At 37.7% G+C, this 23,184-nt stretch overlaps 1 protein-coding gene across 15 annotated transcripts in view; it reads right to left on the reverse strand.

The window, feature by feature from the left end:
* Positions 1–710: 710 nt before the first annotated feature.
* LOC124180219 (four and a half LIM domains protein 2) overlaps positions 711–23,184 on the reverse strand; it is a 139,928-nt gene continuing 117,454 nt past the window's right edge. For 11 of the 15 annotated variants that reach the window (XM_046565487.1, XM_046565525.1, XM_046565533.1 and 8 more), the window contains 5 exons: positions 21,967–22,167; positions 20,482–20,656; positions 4,579–4,748; positions 3,821–4,007; positions 711–1,807 (listed from right to left, as the gene is read on the reverse strand). In XM_046565487.1, coding sequence (XP_046421443.1) covers positions 1,650–1,807; positions 3,821–4,007; positions 4,579–4,748; positions 20,482–20,656; positions 21,967–22,167 — 891 coding nt within the window. In that variant the 3' untranslated portion in view covers positions 711–1,649. Of the gene's footprint in view, positions 1,808–3,820; positions 4,008–4,578; positions 4,749–12,865; positions 13,410–14,146; positions 14,305–20,481; positions 20,657–21,966; positions 22,168–23,184 lie in introns of those variants that run through there. The other 4 variants (XM_046565542.1, XM_046565580.1, XM_046565562.1 and 1 more) reach the window with 4 other exon arrangements.

Raw genomic sequence — 23,184 nt, forward strand, 5'->3', positions numbered from 1 at the left:
CATACTATATTCACTTTAAAGGTATCTTACCAGCCTTGCAGAACGTCAGGTTCCCATAAAAACAGCTTGAAATAGAAAAATGACGTGCGAAAGGCTTGATTAAGAGATCTGATTACGTATCGTATCTTAACAAGTTATGTGTGGATACAGCGTGTTTTGTTTGCAAGTGTACGTGTTTGTGTGAGTGTGAGTGTGGGTGTGTATGTGTATGTGTGTATGTGTGCATGTAAATTTGTGTGCGCGTGCGATATGTGTATGTGTGTATGTGTTAACACGCGTGTAACTTGTGTGTGTGTTATTTTGTGTAAGTATTGCGTATGCCCTGTACAGTGTGAATGACAAAATTTATTATATCTGTTTATATAATATTCGTAGTAACTGTTAGTTAAATAAAAATAATATTACTATATTATACGTATAGATTTTTTTTGTTTTTTCGTGTGGTTTTCTGTTTTATAACAACAAGGTTTCGCGTATTTCTTGGTAATAACAATTATAGGGTCCGTTTTTTTAACTTCTACCATATACAAAGCAAAAATAATATTAATAACATTATAATATAATATATATAGTGGTTGTATGTAGTTTACCTTTAATTATTAATTTTTTTTTTTATATGTATATATATATATACGTATATATATAATATTTATAATTACAATTATATGTATATGTATATGTATATATATATATATTTAATTTAATAGTAAGGCGATTTGATTCTCGGATTTTTAAAGGCATTAAGGTTTCTTTCTTTTTTTTTTCTCAATTTTTTCTTGTTTTCTTTCTCCTATCAATATTTTTACTGCAAAGTCGATACTAGCACTATTAATATATGTGTATAGGGTTTCTTACTTCAATTATGACATTTACACAATTTGCCCAAACAAATTTGAACAAATTTTTAAACGCTCAAAGTCTAGGAAGCGGCAACATTTTTACGCCTCTGTGATCAATCGTAATTCACAATAATCGTCGATGTACGTACGAAGTTGAATCTAAAAGAAGGAGTTGAAAAAAAGTAATGACTATACCGTCCCTATGACTACGAAGCTAGGAAGTGCAGTGCCCTATAAAACACGGCCGTTAAGTAAAGCACAGTTACCTTTAAGTTACCTTCGCCGATTGATGGCGTTGGCGAGATAATCCCCATTAGACCAGTTTACTAAACACCACTCTGCATGGTTATTATTTCATTAAATTTTTTGTTTCTCTTATTTATATCTCGTTTCTCATTCCGTCTTACAAATTTCCCTATTTACGCGCTGAAGTATGAGTACATTATTATGTAAAGTATATATTTAGTCGCTAAGATGTAACGCCGTTTCTGCCCAACATTCGTTTCGAGGGTAAGAATGACGACGTTCGAAATCAAATATTGTTTATAAAAAAAAAAATAGCATATACGAATGCCAATCAAATATCGCTATACATTTATAAGACACAGCAGTTTGTTATTTAATTTATTTATTCTTTTTTCCGTTTTTTTTTCGATTAATAAAAATTTTCGTTTAATTGAAAGAAGTTCAACGTATATATTTTAAATCGACACGCGGGCGTTGCATCATAGCGAGAGAGTATGGCTTGTGAAGAGATATGACATCGTGGACGTTTTTTCTTTGTTTTTCTTCCTCTTCAAAACGTCAAATTTACATCAACTTCTGCTTGGCGCACTCCGGACAGATAATATCATCGGCGTCAGTGATGAATCCACGACCGACCAGAGACGTCTTGCATCCGGCACAAATGAAGCAGTCGTTATGCCAGTGCCGATCTTCGAACGAGATGAAACGCGTGCCACCAATTCCTGTTAACAAATTTCAACGAACGTTAATAAATTCAAAATTCATCGAACCTGAACTCTGGCCTCACTCAGTGTCATCACGGAAAGAAATTTAAGTACGTCGAGTTCTCATAGTACACTGAACAGAGATGACTGTTCCTAAGTATCCACAACGTCATTTAATAATAACGTAAGACTAAACTGTTAACAAAACCTGTTTGAAATTTAATACACATTTTCGCAGATACAGTCTATGAAAATTTAAACACGATACTGACAATTCAAAGAGTGTGTTTTAATAATAAATTCACCGTGTAGTAATATTATTATGCCAGTGTACTTTGTCAATCGCATGTATCTAAAGGAATTTCAAGCTGAAAGTATAGCAAAATCAAAACGAATTGTGAATATGAAGTTAGGGTTTTATGTATATTAAACTGACTTCACCGCCGAATTGATTTCAATGAAAAGTTATGAAACTTAACGTCAATTTGTCTTGTTATTGTCGGAGACTATACCATACAATCGATATACCGCGTGACACTTTTGTGATAGCTGTGTCTTTAATTCTTCCACGGATTCTTCTTCACAATTGAAAATTTCAGTTTTACATTTACTAAAAATGTTTAACTATAGTATAGAATATGTATATAATAAGATATTTTTCAAATTCCTACTCACAATGCAATTTTGAATGAATTTACGAACCCAGTTACTAGCCAAATTCTGTCAATTTTCAGAACGTTTCAGTAAATTAACGGTGTAATAGTCACAAATTTAAAATCTAATTACCAATTCCGAAATTTACATGGTAATTTTTTGGGCATTGCTTAAATCTGATACTGTTAGGGATTTCGTATAATATTTATACCTGAACAAGTTGAGTAGATTCAGAAGAAAATTCCGTAATTTCCAAAAACTGTTAGGATACTTTTAAAATACTGTACGACGAAATTTATAATACACATGAGTGATATTTGAACCTAATTACGGGATATTTGAAATTGCAGAGCAAAATTAATAGGGATGTACATTGATTCCTTTTGCGACAATATACTCGTATTTTTAATTTTAACAGACTCTAATCGAATTTCTTTGTACATGTGTCTGGTAATTTCAGTAACATGTTTGGTAAATTCCAAATGCTGTACTGTAAAAGTATGGTAAATTTACAAACATAACAAATTTACCAAAACAATTTAATAAATTCAAAATATGCTTTTCCGTTTTTCTAAGCAAGAAGCAAAATTAAGAAAATTGATTGCAAATTTGATGAGAATGCTGAGTAACTCACTTTCAAGCAACAAGTTTTCATTTTGTCATACTTTTGTGGAGTGAATATGTGGCAAATTTACAAACATTTTTAACAGTGTTAACAAACAATTTATTAGGGCTCAACATTTTCTACAAGACACTTAACGATGCATGTTCCCACCACAGCCAAATATTGTACGGTTATCAATATTATCACATCACGTGTTTGGACAATTCTTAAACGAGTTTTTAACTCGGTTTTTAACGTTAAATGTCCTGTATCGTAATATTCCATGTTACATGCATCGTATTTTTAATTCAGCGGCGGTTAATATTCTAAGCTGCATTATATTTTTAATGCTCTGTTAGTTACGAATAGGTTACTATACAATTATTGTAATTTTCGCTAAAAAATCTATCATTACAACGCGTAATTGGGAAATTTCTCAGCGGGTTTTGATTTCCGCTATCGTGTGTATTAAACCTTGCATCAATATATAAAAATTAATGTGCGAGTATGAATTTAGCTAAACAAGGGTATTATATGAATGGTTGTTTCAAAAACCTAATTAGTAAATATCATATAATTTTGCATTGTGAATTTGTTGTAAATTTAAGATCTTTTTCAACAGTGTACGTTTGTTACTAAATAATTTTAACTGTTACTAAAAACAGCCAAACTGTTCTAAAGAGATTTGAATAAAATTTTCGTTATCATGGTTATCAGTGTCCTTTTACGAAACTTTTTCGACGTGGTATAAAATTGAGTAAGAGGATTTTTACCAGTGATGGGTTTGGTGCATGCAGTGCATCTCTTTGCAAAAATCTCTCCGAAGCAGTCGGCGCAGTATGGTTTTTCATCGCGAGATGTGAATCGTTGACCGGCCAATGACGTGCTGCAGTTGCTGCAGGTGAAGCACTCCCTGTGCCAGGGTTCGTTCTTGTAGGTTACGCCACCGCTGGTGATGATCTGCAGAGCATTAAAAGTTGCTTCGTGTTAAAGCCAAGTTTTATCATATCCCGATGTCAAATTTGCAGATCAAATTGTAGTTTATTAATAAAAATCTCGCTGGTTAGTCTCGATTTGTTATCATCTTCAACTTCGTTTCTAATCAAAATTCAAATATTTCACATTCGTATCTGTGAACGATGGAAAAATATCACAACACCTGGTAGCTGTACAATTTGGACAGGCCTTGCGGATCGAAAATTTGTGGATTCTGCACGATTCGTAACAACATTAATACGAAGTGAAACCATAAGCTCAAAGGTTTGCGACACGTGACACGTTAAGATAGCATTTTGCATTTCAATAACGAAGTAGGTACACGTTTATTTCTCTGCTGATTTAAATACAAAGGATACTACTTTGAGAACGTTCCACAACTGTATTGCAATATTTATATTATACTTGTATATTAAATTCTTCAACTATTCCTGGTTTTCCAGACTTTTAACCAACCATGCTGAATCAATTATAACCATCGATCGAGTATTTCTCACAGGAAACGAGCAGCGCAATATTCGCAAGAAATTCTCACCTTGTTGCACTTGACGCATCGCGTAGCAAACTTGTCCTCGTAACAGCCAGCGCAGTAGATTTCTTGCTCGCGAGGGATGAAGCTTTTCGTGCCAATCGGATTCTTGCAAACAACGCAGCAGAAGCATTTCTCGTGCCACTGCCGGGTCTTGTACTCCATCTTCTTAGTGCCTGAAACAATCGGTAAGTGGCAAATGGATAAAGGATTGTCTAAACATTTTTTTCACTTTCTTTGAATTTCGATTACGATCAATGTTTCGTTTTAGCATATGATCCGTCAGGTAAATTCGAACTTGGAAGCGAAGTAAAAATGGACGCTGTTAGAAGCAAGTTCATTTTATTCCCACTCTACACACATTTTCAGAGATTGTCGCAACGAGATGTTATTTCCGGTAAAAAAAAAACAAAAGAGAGAAAACAGCCGGAGCATAATAATTTCACCAAAATTAACCTCAAGCGAAAATTACTAATGTGGGTGTCTAAAGCGTATCGCAAGAATACAAGGGTATGATAATTGACCTTTGAACGCATATATAATCTGCCAATAGACCAAGACCTACAAGTTTCCATTAGTTTCTAGCATTGCGGTTGGCAACGCAGGTCGCCGTGCCAGGAGGAGCCAAGCACGACGGCTAGAACTAAACGCCAAAAATAAAACTGCCATGCTATGGTGAGAGGCATAATTCACAAAGTACGACCCACGTCCCGAGGATCGAATACATCTTTGTCACAGTGACGAATATGATGCGTTGATAGTCGAGGGATCCGCACTGCGGCATAGAGTGGAAAAGAAAAGAGGAAAAATAGGGGAAAAAAATAAACCAAACGTTAAATGACCCAATTCGCGAATTAGGAGGTTTGAGGACTATTTGCATTGGCCTTATAGCCGGTTTTATTATATGTCCGGCTGTCCCTTTTCCGGACGATAAATTTTATCGGCGATTCCCATTTATAGCTTTTATCGCACTTCCTTATGTACGATCTGCGGACCGGAAAGAAAGAGGCGTATGAATAAGGGTATACTATACTATATATATATAAATATCAGTATTGGTATAAAAATTGTTCAGACTCGTTGCGTAACGAAGTTAATTTTGATCTTCGTTAATTGGACGTATGACGTGAACCTTGTACTCGACGGTCAGAATTACTCGTTTTGAAGTAAATTGGCCCGCGATTAATTGACCAGAAATAAAACCGGTTCTATCAATCTCGAATTATTCCCAACCCACGAACTTTCTCGCTCTCGAGTTTCAGGCAATCCAATCAGTGACGTATGATACCTGATATTTGCTATTCTTAGTCCATTCGCGAATGGACTTTAGCTGAACTCAATCGATGAAAAACCGTCAGATTCATCTTTTAGTCATACCATCGCGCGATTATATCCGTAGAAGGTGATTTCCACGCAGCCGAAGTGACAATTAATTGCATCTTGTTAATCACACCGCCGCAGCTTATTGAGAGAGCAGGTTGATCATTGTCATGTAGATCACGCACCGCTGCTGTAGAGAGCGATGTCATTAATCCATTTAACATCGTTTCAGACGCGCTAGCTCGTGACCGAATAACATTAATTAAATCGAACGTTGCGTCAATCATTCATAAAACAAGTTCGATCGTATATCAATCATTGTCACGATCGACCCAATTTTTATTCAATCTTTAACCGATGACTTATTTATTTTTCAAACATACGTCGCACAGAAGAAGCGCAAAGAAAGTATTACGACGAGATAAAAGTATATAGCCGTAAGGAGAATGATCCGCCCAGATCTGTAACACGTATTATAAAGCTTTCTCATTAATTCATGATTCTGCGACAAATGAGTCGAGAAAACGGATCGTTACGAGTGAACAAATTGAGAAAGAGAGAAAGAATAGAGCGGGATGGGGAAAAGTTATCGTAAATGCACATTAAGAACGAAAAAACCATTCGTCATATTCATACTTACGAGTAGAATATTAAAACACAATCGTCCGCTGTTGTAATTATAGTCGTTACCAGACGACGAATGTATTATTAATTGAAGTGTAACGCCTGTTTAAATAACAATCTTACTTTATCTCCGCAAGGTAATTAAATGGGAAAAAAAGAAGAAGAGGAAAGCATAAATGGAAAAATGAAAAGAAATAAACTTTGACCAAAGATATTGCCATATTTGCCTGCGTTCAAGCGTGGGATGCGACCCATTAACAGGTTATGCTAATTGTAATAAATACGTCACTACATGCGTATACGTACATAATGCAGATAGTGAGTATTGGATGGTGGGCGATTCTTTGCCTCACGTACGTCGATATGCCAATATTGGTGTAACATTATGTCAAGATTATACAGATACGTGCGGTACCGACGTAATGTTTTTTCTAGAGATATTGATGATAAATCTGCGGTTACATCTGTTGCTTTACTCCACCAATTCCACCGCTGCCGAATCTCCAATATTATTTTATACCGGTTCGGAATAAGATGCTTTTTGTTGGGAAATGGTTTCATAGTGCGAAAATTTGTAATAGCAATAAGACAAGAAATCCTTGCTGCAACGCGAATGCTTAAAACGGCACACTTTTGGCGTATTAGCGTTCCTTTCATTTATCGATTGATAGATATACGAGCTTTTTGCTATCGCAAGGTTCAACTTCCCACTTTGTAGGAAAACATCGTGAATAAATGTATCAATTACGACGTGCAGAAATGACTGGATACAAATATGCAGTTCGAGGGTAACGCGTAGTTGCCCTATATGTCTACTATGAAATCATTACAACCGTGATACCATAGCAACAATCTTTCACGATTATACTCCAAGTTGATCGGTGGCCTCTTTCAATCTCTCAACCGATCCAACTAGTTCCCTATATCGACATTGGATCGACTTTAACCTTCTTCCGAACAAGTAGCACGCGATGCAAGACCTAATAGCGATCAGTTTGCGCAGTCCATATAGAACCATTTGTCAGTGCTTTCTAATCGAGCAAGTCATTTTTCACCTTCGAAATTCCATTTGTCGTTGAGTTTCAGATGATTCCGGTAGAGTTTCGAGTAATTCTGCGATAGCATCGCGTGCGAAAGTTTGAATGTTTTAATTTAAATGACAGAAAATATATAGAAGTTTACAGAAGCCAAAAAGACAAACGAGTTCACATATCAGCGGAATCAGTGATTTATAAAAAATGTTCTGAAACTCCTTTCTCGAGGTTCTCTGAGAATTGCCAAAAGATTTTTCACACTCTTGTTTATTCTGTAAAACATTTTACCGCGGTATTTTGTTACCCGAGGATTACAAGAGACTTTGACGTACGTCTTGTGTACTTACAAGTTGTTGTATACGATTACTCCGTCAACGTTCATCCGAACCCCATGAATGATGGGCGTTAATTTTGCGTCAAGATTTTTTACCGACCGTTACATAACGATCCGGCACGCTGGATCAGGCGTGATATATTGCATGCCCTTTGTACGAGAGGTCAAGACGAGATTGCTAATTCAAGTTTAACGTGATAGACGCTGTTCGTCTTACACCTACGGTTTTGTGTGATTTCCTGACGATGAGTCATTCCGCAGATTAGGCATATTCGCGAATAAAAACGGAGTCACGCGATTAGTAAGATACTTCTGTTCGCGGATCTTGAGAAAATTCTACCTACGCCCGGTGACGAAGAGAATTCTCTCTACTACCGTAAACAAGTGTCGACGGAAGATTGTTCGCTTTTGTCAGAATGCCAGGTAAAAACGATAATAGCGATACGTAATTCGCGTAACGATAACGAAAAAGCACGTCGCTTGTACAACGATACACGTTTCGTTCGAGCTGCCAAGTTTCGCGTAGTATTCGAATCGACAATAATTACAGTTACATCTTGTGAGTTGAAAATATTTGCGAATTCGTGTATCATTTGACGATGATCGGATAATGATAATGCGGCATTGTGTATAAATATCATCCCACGTTCACCACGGTGTCTGACACATGAACATATCACCGTATTATATACAGGGCCATTTTGAGTCTCGCCTAGGACAAAGGTGAAATCACCCAACCATTATCCGCTGAGATATATAAGCATATTATTCGATTTCCATTCGTTTTTCGCCGTCTATAACATATATACCTACAAACGTGACGGCGTAGTCGGTTATAAAGAAAATAATTAAACGTCTTATCACCGTTTCGAGTTAGGTCATTGCCTATTCTGGTCAATGACAGAATATGGAGATGTATTTTAAACCGTGACTTAATACCGAGAGTCTACAGACATGCAGATAAATCATTTGAGAACTTTTTTAAGACAAGTGGAAAATTTAACGTTCAATACCGAATATACGTATGTATATACATAAAATGCATAGCCCGCGGTGTTCTCAAATCCGGAGTACGGTATGTGATCATCCCGCTGCGGTGATCGAAGAAAAAAAAACAATCAATTGTTCTTCGAGATCCGCAAACCGGATCAACGATTTCGCACAGGTTTTTCGATCACGAGTAAAATTCTTTTGCTAGAATTCTCTCCGTCGCGACTGGTTTTTCGACAAGATTCCACGTGTACGAAAGAGAAAAATGTCTTTCATTTAATTCCAAGGAAACAAAAACCTGCAAAACGAGTATTCTTCCAATTGCGGAGAATCACGTCTGCAGAATATTTGCAATAAACACCGGCAGCGAGTCAATTTTGGCTTGTCAACGCTTTAGATATATATCCTCGACAAAAAAGGATACTGGGTTTTATCGTTCCTGCAGGCAAGATTCACGTCTGAAGCCTCGTTGCGATGCTTTAAACCTTTAACGCTGAATCCGAATCTCTGCTTAAAGAATTTCTACATCACAATTGAAAAATTGGTGGAAACGAAATTTCTCAACGTGGAATCGAAGCAACGAGCATCGAAAAATGCGCAAGAGACAAATCGGTCCTTTTTATCGATCGAGGCATTTCGAAATTACGAGGCACGAACAAGAAAAAAAAAAAAAATAATAATAGTCTCTAAGCGGGAATATCGCTGTAAGATGCCAGACGGAAATAACAAATACGGCGATCATCAGAGCGTCGGATGTGAGAGACGCGTCATAGATAAACTTAATCTGTTAACCGCGATAAGTCGTGACTACCTACTGCAGCGTCGATTAAAGGAATGTAGGACGCCTCCGCATACCCTAATTAGCCTATGTGTATGTACGTATGTATCTACCTACATAACGTGCTCGTCGTTATGGGTAATTTCGTGGTTAATGGTTCAAGAGAAACATCACGTAATTGTCACAGATATTTAGGAACAGGTAACGAAGACAGTGCCGAGATTGCGTCTCATTGCCATACGTTTGAGTGCATTAGTTGTTATAGAATCATCCGGCTTGAACGACTCAAGGTAGATGCCGACTGCTAGGTATGACGTCACGTGGTCCAGCCCATGTCCGTATATGTATAAACTCTGATTCCCAAGGCCCGAGTGTCCGATTTTGTGTCTGCGTTACCATTCCGCGCGTAGTTTGCATGTATATACACACGTCCCTTTTCATCAACCGTGAAAACGACGATACCAATAACGAAAATGCGAAACTAAAAAAAGCACCGCCGGATGTGTACGTTTGATGAACCTTATCGATTCCGATACGTGTAACGGAAATTTGGAGTAATACAACCAGTGCATTGATTTTTCGAAGTAGGGAAGATAACTTTCGACAATTTCATGTATGGAATCTGAGTAAACTGAACAACCGTAACTTTTCGATCGAAAATTGATATATAAAAAATCGTTGACGGGTTTCTTCGCCGCAACACGTTTGTCGTCAAACGATATTTACGACGAGATGCGAATCAATTGATTTCATCGAGCGTTCAATCTTCTTTTGGCGCGACGATTGAATTCAATTCGAGGATCTTATACCGTACGTAACGTGTCTGTAGATACGTAAGCATGAAGCAGTTTGGCGGTTCTCAGCCTCTTTGAGAAAGAGAAAAAAAAACCAAAAAAAAAAAATTCACCCAGTAACGATCCAAAGTGATGTAGGCAGGAGTATAGAGCTGTGAAAGTGCGCAATACTTAATATAATATATGACTCACTTCTAAATTTATACACGTACAACGTGTACGTATGAGATACGCGTATATTGGTAAGTTTTCAGTACGTTGACGCGAAAAGATGAAAAAAGAGAGAGAGAGAAAAAAAAACGACACACGGATACGATCATCTCGACTTGAGCGAAGGTTCGATTATAACCGAACAAGATTTAAATTAGCGAGGTGAAAGAGCTGAAATATATCACTCGCGCAATACGTACAGGTGCATATAAATCGGCTCCGCGTAAAACTTAACTTATATATTAACTTAACACACTTGAACGTGAACGTACAAGACTTCAATGTATCTTTCGCGTATGACCCCATTTGCGAAATAAATTACGATTCGAGTTTCACATACCTATAGCCGTTTGAGATGGCTGTACGAGATTACGAAAGTCTCGGTATAATATCAATAATCCGGTCTTCGGACGAATATTTGCTGATACGTACATCGATGTAAATTAAGTCAACTTACACACGACTCGATTATACGTCAGTTTTCAATACAGCTTGCATGCACGGCGAAACGGTCAAAGAGCATATTTACTTTTTTTTATAGTTCGGAAAATACACGAAAATCAATATTGTTATTCGTCAGAGTTGTGTGTTTGTTACTTGAAATTGCGCGGTCGGTGCATTTGGTATTTGGTACGCGACCTTCTCTCGAAGGTTGTTGAATATTTTTTTATACTACGTACGTGCGCTAACATCGAGATGAATTTTCATTCGAGACTAATCTCTGTCGTAAATTTCGAATTGATTCTGAACTCTCGCATTTCGATTCGTCGAGACGCGTTAATCATGGAAATGTTCTTCGTTCAATCGTCGTGCGATCAAAAGCAATTAAAAGGTGTCGACGCTTGACTTCAACCATTTAAGCGTATTTACCGTTGCACACTTTTAAATATCGACGTAGAGACGCGTCTGTAACTCACCCGGAGGCACTTGGCTAAAATTAAAAAAAAAATTCGAGAGTTCAGGAAAAAAAAAAAAAAAAGAAAAAAAGAAACTGCACGATACAATACGTTGCGCAACAGGCCTGCGAAGCGGAAAAATATCAAAGCGTTTCGAGCAAACTTAGCGTGAGCAAATTCTTCATAGTTTCGAAACGACGATTTTACCCATACGTACATTCGATCGCGCAACGTTTTTAAACAAATAAATTGTACGAATGTGACGAAGGAGATAAAATTAAAGGAAAAGATACCAAGCAAATTTAAATTACAAGCCGCATCCTAATAATACATAACACGTGTTACATCCACCGTACCGTAGTAAAGGTTGAAAGATAATATCCATCAAGCTAAAGTGTACTTAATACTCGATAATAATAACAAAAATAATGGCAATGGGTAATTAGCAGGTTCATTAACTGAGTGGACTGTACACAGAAAGGGTGTAGCAGGCAGGGAGGCAGGACTATGTTCTTTCCCGATAAGGTCACGTGTGCCGACTTATACACAATTAATTTGCACCGATGATAAACCGTGTGTGTACAAGCTAGGTAGGTACGCGTTATACGTCGTCATGTGTGTACAATACCTAGCTCGACTGCAGAGCGTGTACATAATAATATTAACATCGCGAGAACACACATCTGTTTATCATCTGCGATCGGAATCGTACGTGAATGTAGTTGCAGCTGATTCCATTTCCCTTCTGCCATGTTACGGGACCATTAATCATCCTGCGACCGGTTTACATTCGTTGTTTGACTGTGCTCTCTGCACGTGTAACGCAAATTGTCCTTTAACCCTTTCGGTCACAGTGAGATGCTCAGCGTTCCCACCTCAAAAAATTCCACGTCCTAGTCTTATCACCGTTTATTTACAACTTCGAATGATCTTTGTTCGTGGTGTCCAATAAGAAAATCCGTAACAAATTCAAGAACATTTCTAGGACGCAAGAAAAGTTCATCGATAGTTTTCAGGATTTTTGAAGGACAAGCAAAATTCAAGGACATTTCATTTCAGAATCATTGAATTTTGATAGTTTTTTCGATATTACATCCGTCATATCCGATCCGCCGTGTTGGATTTGAAGATGATCAGATTTTGACTTCAGATTCGTGACCAGCGAGCCCAAAAGCACCCGGGAAACCAAAATTGAGGCCAAGATATTGAGTTGAAAAATGAGTGACTGAAAGGGTTACGCATGTTTACGTATATCGATTCCGACAACAATACCGTGAACTGTAAGATAGCGATAAAAGATGTGAGAAATTCACCTGGATCTGCTTTTTTCGGATCCCCTAGAAAGCATTCGTTCCCAAGGCAGCATCGGAACTTTGGATCACTTTCCATTGGGAACATGGTTAATATGGCGACGTCTTCGTCCTTTGATTTAGCGCGTTTGATTCTCTCCTCGCCGACTGTTTTCGTTTGCAAATGCAATTTGTTTGCCAATCTATCGCTGAGCGCGTCTGTCGCCATTTTGTATATATATTTATATATATATATATATATGTATATACGTATGTTTGCGTGGGTGTGCGTATATTCTTAGCGACCGTGTCCTTTGTTTCGTCTCAAATTAATAGCTGGCTGGCACTGTTCGATTATTATTATCAGCAACGATATTTAGTTTCCTTTTATCGTTATTTTTCTTCTTTTAACTTTACTCACAAATCACACTTTTGTATCATCAAGTCCAGACGTAGCTGTGTAGTGAATCAAAAATGAATCGAAACTTGGCTGCAATTTAAACACGTCGTAACACTGACTTATTTCGAATGATTCGAATGCGGCGCTCTGCATCATACGGGAAATGATCTATAAAGAACCGATTAGTCCGTCAATTTGTCTCGACTTTTTATCTATGTTATAAAATTTGTATACTTTGAACCCATTTATGATATGCCGTCTTCGGCTACCGTATATGTACACAGGATCGTAAAACCGGTCCACTTGTAGGGTATTAAATTGGCTGATAAGACGAAGAAAATTACAAACAGAGGTAACAATTTAAATCAGGCGTCTATTTCTCTCCGACGATTCATCGATAAAGTAATTTGAAGATTATAATAAACCAAAAAATCCGATCAAAATCGCATATTTCAACCTCAACCGATGAAATTTGAGAAAAATTCATACGGACGTAAGAAGGAATTATACAAAGTGAGTAAATCAACGAGCGTACAATTTAGTAAAAGAAAATAATCCTTTCACTATCCGATGTAAAGGATATAATTTTAAATAAAATTTGATCTTAAATTTCTATTGGATTTCAGAACTACGAAGAACTTTTACGACAATTCAACAAGTTGTAAAAGTTAGAGGTTGGATAGTTTCAATCAGCACAGATCAAGATGAAATATCATAAATGTGTGTACGTGAAATCAAAAAAACGTCAGTCCCGTTTCGTTCGCGCTGTCTCGTGACTCGTGAAAATTTATCATCGTCAATTTTTTATTTATTTGTTGTTATTTTTTTTTTGTTTTTTTTTTTGGTCGGCGGGGGGAGCGGGGAGGGGGGAGGGAGGGGGCGGGGGTCGGAGGAACTTCTCTTACGAATTCTTGCAAATCAAATATACCGTCGATCCTTGTCCTGTTTAAATAAACTTCTCGAGACTGAGTGTTGCTGTCGGTATCCTAGGATTATCGAGACCGGGGGGATAAAAGAAAATGATAATTAAACGCGAGTTGTCCAAACGATTGGTACGAAGGCTTACGGACTACTGAGGGCGGCTGCTTCACGACGCTGGAGTCACGACGGCGGCGGCACGCGCAACTCTCACGTACGCAAGTAATACCTACACTCGCACCTATACTCCTACACTTCTGCAGTATTTAGCCTACACGTTGGCCGTTTACGCGTAATCGAAAACGAAAAAAAAATTAAACAAATTGTTCCAGCCGCGGTCGTATGTTAGCCAAGATCGTTGGAAAAACAAATCGAAGTTGACTTTGACGATCCGACGAAGGAAAGAATTCGAACTTCGAACTACGACTTCAGATTCGTGATTGACGATTTTTTTTTATTTCTAGTACGCGAAATTTAGGTCAGGAAAATTTTTACTTTAAATTCGTGATTAGCGATTGAAAAAACGTCACGGTAACAATTTTGATTCAAATTTATTCATCCATTCTCGAGATATCACCGTTTTTATTTTGTATTGTGGAATTTTATCGTTCAGATTATTGAAAAAGTACCGAACCGATCAGAGCCAAAATCTGATTAGTTCTAAGTTGGTGAAAAACCGCGTCGATTGAGATCAAAATCATTGAAATCCAGTAACGCGCTCTGGAGATATCGTAGGACAAAAACATTGATCACATATATCACGGGGTGATTACAGTAACTTCCTTTTTTTTCTCTCTACAAACAGAGAAACGGGAAGATAAGAAAGAAAAGGATTAACTTGAAGACATGTTTCATTCCGAAGTAACGAATCCGTGTCTGAATCAAACGATGGAGAAAAAAATCCATATTTCAAAAAGCTTGAAACTCGAAGGATAAAAATATATAGAGTGAGGACTGCAAAGAGACTGCGGTTAGAAGAAATTCTGTCGAGTCGGACGACGTATAATTCTTAATCGTTGATTAATCGACAAAGCTGTAATGTAATTAGCGAAAGAAATTATCTTAAAAGCGATCTGTCCGATTATTTATAGACAGCATCCATCCGATAAGTATAGCAAACGCTAATTATTTCATTTCCAATGAATAGAATTAAGTTGCGGAAGCTCCGCGCTTACGCCTGCAGTTTATCCGCAACGTATCTTGACAATTATTGTAAAGAAGCCGTGCTAATTTTTGTTTATCCACTGTTTACTAGAGAATTTTTCTGCTTTATCTTCTTCGTGCTTCGTAGTGATTCTAATAATGCTAAAATTCCCGTCGCCCACACGTACTGACAGATACAACAGATCTACGAGCAGTGATGTCATCATACACGCTACTACGAAACGTATGTATAAACGTAAATATACATATATACATATATATATATACACCTATACATAATATACACAACTATCCGAATGGCTGCTGGCAATAACTGTGAAGATTTTTTTTCTTTTTCCATCTAATCAGGTATACATATATACTTAGTACACGTAGATACATAAGCAATAGTGAGATCGGGAAGAAATACCGCATGCAAATTTTATTCCCGTATTTTTCCGCCCAATGTAATAACACTTAATTATTTTTACGCGAAATAAATTTTATTAAGAACCTGATATTTAAAAATAATTAATCTGAAGCGGCGAATAAATACAAAATTATCTTGATCCCGGTTTAGTCGAAAAATGTTCACCCATCGATACTGGTTTTAAAGCGTCGATTCAAAGACTTTTTGTTTATTATTTAAACGCAGTTTGAAAACTATACAAACATTCGTGAGTCTTGTTGCAAGTTGGAATGACATCATCTTGGAATTACAATCAGTATAATACAGGAGCCAATGATTAGCGAGTAAACGCGTGTTTGACACACACACACACATATATATATATATATATACACACACGTTACATACGTATAATATGTACACTGCCGTACGTCAAGTGTTTACGGAAATTTTTAACCGTGCGGTGAAAATTCCAACGGGATTAAAGCTGTTACATACACATTTGTGACAGTATATTTTCAAAGGACTTGTGTGTCGCAAGTGAGCTTGAAGATACGTACTATGGTGATAAAAGGATCTGTTAATCGAACAAGTGAAAGAATAAAATATCCTTACAAAATACTTGGAGGACTTTGTTAAAAAATGAAGTGCTTGCAATAGTGTGGAAAAAGGTTTCGAGTAGGCATGGTACATGCTATGCGTTACTGTATGGGTACATTAATACCGTTTTAGATAAGATAATAACATTCGGAGATTAAACCATCTCGACACTTCTAGGCGTGACAATTCTTCCGCGATACTCGTATATATTACACCTTTTTTTTGTTCACTTAAATACCTATTACAAGTGTGTCGACGAAACGTCAATCGAGAAGCAATATAACACATGTACGTACAGATAATGTCTGTTCTTCACAAATCTGGGTATAGGTATGATGGCTGATAAATGGGAATTTTTTTGGTAGCGAAAGTCGAGGTAAGAAGTTAAACTTTGACGAAACATTAAAGTTTCGAATGGTGCCTAACCCGACGCTCAAAGGTCCGAAGGGGCAAAATGTCGAAAGGGCGAAATTTTGAAAATTTAGAAATCTGAAATATCAAAATTCCGAATGATCGAAGATTTTCAGTTCTGTGAATTTCTGGCTTGGCGAAATTTCGCCTCTTTGATCTTTCGTTGCTTTGGATTTTCTATATTTTTACGTTCGCAATTCCGGTACATTCTGATTTTCGGTTTTTCTGATTTTTTACACCCACTTTTCAAATTCGGAACTTCAACCCCACCTCAAAAGCTTGTATTTTTTCAGTAAACAATCTATAAGACACTACAATTTTTAAAGAAAATTATCAAATTCGTCGTGAAAAACTATGCATATTTACAATTTTGTACGAAATAATACAGAATGTTCCATTTTTTTCAGCAAAAATTCGTGTTAGTAGAAATTTTCACCGGGAATGCTACGGGATAACTTCATAATGTAATCGCTAAATGATGCGATGACGCTAAAATTGCGCCGAAGAAAAAATAGGATAACATTTTCCCGAATTTGTATAAGTATATCCGGTTGATTCCATGCCCGAACGGTTGCATTATTAGACTAGGATGAATGCCATCGTGATGTGAGAGTATTTGTATGTATTCTGTAAGTTTCAACTGTTGTTTTGCCAACAATTCGAACGAATCGAATCGAATGTACGAAAGCTTTGAAACTCCTCACGGCTAATATTTTTCATCTTGCCTCGCATAATGCTCTAATTCAACATTTGCCCTTGATTCTTCGACCTTTATACGGTTCAAACTTGTGACCTAGATTTGGTATGCGCGAAAAAAAGGTGTTGAGCGTAGCTTGAATACAGACTTTGATTGGGCGTGGGTTGGCGGCAAATTCAAAGACTCCGCTCTGACCCATTAAAATATGAAGTGTTAAGGTTCCGTTCCAGAACCTGCATTGTCACGTACGGGTGTGTAATTTTTTAAATACGCAAAACCCGGTCCTCCATTCGTCATTCTACATAAAATGGCACGGAAATTCTCTGCTAGGATCAAAAACTATTTCACTACTTCGTGGTTCGCCGTTTTCAAACCCTACTTTTTGCGCAATATGTAGGTAAGTTAAAACAAAGATGTCACGAGTAAAATACGTAGCGTCATTCGAATAATTGATGACTTGTCGGTATGATGTTATAACACTCAATTGTGCAACCATGATCGCGCACAGCTTTGTCAACTTTGTTAGTCAAACTGCAGCCTGTCCGTCGTTTAGAAATTCCAATTTGGCAAACTTGAGAGTTCCATGGCAAATATTATACTTATACATGGATAATAAACAATGTTATTTCGTTTTTTCATGAAATGTCATAATTTTATATCGCCAATTTTTTTCTATCTGTTACAACTGTGGAAGCGGAAAATCACAACAAACCATGATAAATACGTTCAGAACGATTCGGTCACTCTGATCGGCGCAGTGTAGCAATTCCGCCGTATCTTCCAAGTTTTGTAAAAACCATTTAACAAATTGTGGGTTTGTTTTGCGAGAAGTTTAAAACTTTGTGGCTGTCCTCCATTCATTGAAAAAGAAAAATAAAACTGAAATGATTCTGCCTGCCAAAATATTTCTCCTCAACACACGTTACGCTCGCAATAAGTTTGTCAACATTAGCCATTCATTGAATACAAATTTTTGTGGGTGCTGTTTTAAAATCTGGATCCTCCTACGTTGGCGTATCGAACTGAATGAAATTTTTATGCCCTGAATCACGGCTGTTTTCTATCACCGTATTCCCGCTGGTTATTCCTTTTACATCTGTGTAGGTTAAGACTTATAGAAGTTTGAGTAATTTTATGTTACAAGGTCTCAGAACAGAACGCTTGAGTATTTTCTATCAATAAGCAGCTATAGCTTCTTTATCGTGATTATAATGTGCGAAAAAAAAAACAATTTCACAGATAAGATGATCTGTATCGGTATACGCGTATAGCCATTCAAGCTTACATGCCTAATATATTATCAAACTTTCTCAAATCTGATAAGCCGATTGGCGTTAATATGTGACACCAATTTCCCCCAACAATTGCTTATTGCTAAATGACCGAAATTGTATATCGTTTAACACCGAGTTAAAATTTTCTTCGCATCAATGCATACGCATGAATTTATGATCGAATGAAACTAATTGTAAGCCATTCGCACATTTCCGCAAGCTACTTAACCGGTTCATGTTGGTGGTCCCCGACTCATTCCGGCTGTCAGATTTCAAATTAGAATTCACGAAACTCCCACACCTGAAATCCAATTCGGATAAGCTCGTTTCGTACGGTTCCCTTATACCGTATAATTCGAATTCTCGTTTTGTCTCTTCTTAAACATCTATAATGTGTTCGAATTAACGTCATCTCAATAATTGGAGTCCCGGTATATTACACCTACCTAAGTGCTCGTCAAAAGTCGGATCTTTGGCCGCGTTCTCTTGAGTTAAGCTCTGAAATGACCTAAGTTATAAGTGTCACGGCTCGACGAGAAACGGATCTGACGTTACACTGCATTCTAAGCCTCGTTATACAATTAATATAATTATGAGGGATTTTCTGCTAATTGCAAGACGACGTTTAAGATTACCGAATAAAATGACCCGGACCATTTTCACGCCGTGTTGTGTTTCGTTATTAAACGATTATTTTCCTCTTCGATTCACGCCCGTGCCAAAATCTTGCCAGTATTGATTCGGATCAAAAACGTGTGAGATAGTGACGGTAAAAAGAGAAAACATGTCATAGATCGTAGAGAGTATCGATTAGACGTCTGGCACGTGTCTGCTTCGAGCTGTTCCCTGAATGAAATTGAAAAGAATCTCCGCCCATCGCCGCAGATTTGCGAAAATTAGTGAGTGGTGGTTTGTCACGTGATTCAGGAAAGATCTGGGTCATATCTCGGGAAGCCAAGCGGTCTGAATAATTCTGAAGGTCGCACCGTTTCATACTTGCCAAGCCGAGGAACGGCTCGGACTGTCTTCCAAGTGGAGTGTCAACGATCGCCAAAAGTTATCCGATCAGATTACTCTTGGTAGCGTGGTGATAAAAGAGAAGAAGCACAGCTGGAGTGTGAATCTTGAATAAGTGCAACGTAAACGAAGGTACCGATTCCTTCAACTTTGCGGAATGAGAAAATGAGAAAATGAAAAATAATAATAGGGATATCGCTGAGAGATGAACACCGATTCAGGGTTCCAGTTATCGAGGGCTTATATGTAATATACTGCCCGTAGACTGTGGTAATAATTGTTCGTGTCTGGGCCGGAACCTTGACTCGGTTACCTTAATAAGAAACGTCAAATGCAAGATACAGCTTCGTTCTTTCTCGCTTGTTCACGTCCGCCGCGTTCATAGATTTGCGCATATATTTAAAACAACATCTCGTACGGTTTGCAATTACATTCGCACTCTCGATTGACCGCCAACACACGTCCGTGAATCCATCCGGCATTAGTCAGACACGCGGGAATCGGCAATTCTGTGCGTAAACGGTGAATCGGTTCGTTGTACAGTCAAGTGAAAAGAAAATCGTTTGACGAAAGGTAATAAATAATGTATCGATTCATTGCGGTTGCTGTACTGGGTGATCGACGATGGAGTTCTGGACAAGGTCCAACTTTTTCAATACTTGCGGTCAAACCCCGAATAAAAATAAGTATGCATGTATGTACTAGGCAGTCCATTATTTTGGTTATTTTCAAATTTTTTTCATCTTTCTCGAATCTGAAATATTTTCTTACCTGCACGGAAGATTTCGCCGCATCCATCGCAACGACTGGCAAATTGAGCGTCGTAACAGTTGCCGCAGTAGATCTTGTCCACCTTACTTCCGAACTGTTTGTCGACCAATGAAACTCTGCACTTGTTGCAGAGGAAGCATGCCTCGTGCCAATGCTTGTCCTTGTACGACAGATCCTTGAACGTGAAACAAACAAAAAAAAAAAATAAAAACCATCGAGTCAGACTTGCAAACGACTTTGCGGAATCAGCTTATCATAGTTCACGTATCTTCGAGTGCTCAAAATACAAACGATGAGCAGCTTGCGAAGTTTGATGCTCGGGTTGTTTTGCTCACGACGATGGTAACTACGCAGATCGCAAAAACCACGGGAACAAGTTTCAACGGAGTATTAGTTCATGAGTCAAACGGGTTTAACAAACATAAATCATATGTTGGTCTCCGAGTGATCCGCAGCATACGGACATTGCTCGGATATAATACATTTTTTAGAATACACAACATCGCTGTAAAACACTGAACTTGTTCTTAACAAATTTAAATTCCCGTTCTCCGCATAAACTTGATACGAAAAAGGGGCTCAAAGTTACAGCGTACCGTTTCTTGAATTCGTTAACTCGTCAAGTGGATTCACTATACTTTCAGAAAGAATGATTTCATCGTTTCGTCACGAGCAGACAGTAAGCCTTTGATGCAAAATTTGTCTGCGGGTAGTTGATGAAAAAATTTTTTTCACTCCGAACCACGTGACGCAAAACAATAAGCATGTTGAAGGCAGAAAGAAAATGATTAAATTCACAGCAAAGCAGCTAGAACCGAGACAGTAAATCTTGCACGAAATAATAATAGTTTCTGTATACAGGCATAAAGCGGAAACACGCTTCTCTGAGTACCTCAAATTATGATATATATATATATATATATATATGTATATATATATATATATACATATATATATATATATGAGAGTCGATTATGCGACCGAAACGTATATATGTATATATTCGTAGTTTAAGCATTGCGAACTAAGGTTGCTGCTGCTACATCATCGTAGTTATTTCTAGAAATGACAAATTACAAGTCAGTCACTACTGGCCATATTTCAAATATAAAATTTACGCGTCGAAATTATTTCGAAAACGTTAATGTCTCTCATCTTTCGCGATTTTTCTCGGTAAAAGAATGCAGTGAAAGTGACGTTCGTCTGAAATTTTTCACCGAACGCTTACAATCAGCCGAGTATTCGGTCATCGCGCCCATTCTGTATACCCGAAAAACAATCGGTAAAAAAAATCATAAAAGTCAAGATAGGCAAAATTGAATTTTCGCTTAATCACGGGATGTGCGAACGTATTTAAAATTATAGTTACTTAATTGTCAACGTTCGGTGTCTCGAATCGTCGACGTGACTCGAAATCACTTGAGTTAAACGCTTGCTTATAAAATCGTTCTGCAAACGAGGATAAAAATCTGGAAGTCGGCGTACCTTCGAATCGATGCCGATGATCTTGCTGCACTCCTCGCATCCATTGGCGAACACACTCTCGTAGCACTTGATGCAGTAGGGATGTTCATCCCTGAGAACGTACCGCTGACCGGTAAGAGACTCGTCGCATTGCCAGCAACAGAAGTGGCCGCTGTGCCAGTCCTTGTTCATCGCCCTCGTGAATTCGCCACTGAAAATCAACTGCAACACGAAACCAGAGATTTCGTTAATCGTGTAATTACTCGCAGGTGCCACTGAGTGGTCTAAGTGCGAATTCGGCGATTATGAGACACGCTCGTTGAACAAAAAAAGTGGAAAAAAAAAAAATCGAAACAGAACAAAATTGTGAAACATCTTATCGTTAGTGCGGAACGACATTTCAACGTTCGCCTTTCGATACGTGAACAGTATCCCAATTTCCAATCGAAGGCTGTACTCGAATCCTATGCCTTATTTAGTATCGTTTCGGGATTATATGATTCACAACGTTATGGCGAGTAGGTGACGGGCGCAAATCGAGATACTGCATCGTTCTAACGATTGGTGCGTCAAACGAGAGTCGAAGAATATTTGGCAGGGGTTTGACATTCGTTCGCGAAAGCTGATCCATATCGACGGTACGAAATAACGGATTTTGTCAAAGTAATCTTATTACATCGAACGTTGGTGAGTTGTGTGTGAAATTTTAAATTTCTTCAACCTGGAATTCATTTTTGTTCACTTTGCATTTGCTTTTTTTTTGACTAAGAAGCAGAAGGTAGGCGGTTGACAGTATTAGTTACGAACGATCTTGTTGATGACTGTGAGAAATGAAAACATCAGCCGATTGACAAAGTCCCATCTAGTCGTTCGTTGATTGTCAATTGAAATGCTTGTTTCACAAGAGCTACTGACTACTCTTCGAACCAACGGAAACCACAATACAAGGAAGGTTTTTGAAATCATTCTCGATTTCACGTGAAAAAACGAATGTAACACAGACACAGAGTGATAAAGACCAGAGAATCAATTAAACAACTGCGTGAATGTACTTTACAATATATGATTCATGTATCAGAGGACGGCAGAAAATCGTGAATACAACGTACATTAATTACAGCACATTCTGCAGGTATATTTATAAGACAAGTGTTGCGATTACGAATGTTAGAATTAGCGTCGAATCAAGAATCGTCGGATCTGTTGGCGGATGTAAACATAGGAATTTACACAATATCT

The sequence above is a fragment of the Neodiprion fabricii genome, chromosome 1 (assembly GCF_021155785.1).
Source record: "Neodiprion fabricii isolate iyNeoFabr1 chromosome 1, iyNeoFabr1.1, whole genome shotgun sequence".
Lineage (NCBI taxonomy): Eukaryota > Metazoa > Arthropoda > Insecta > Hymenoptera > Diprionidae > Neodiprion > Neodiprion fabricii.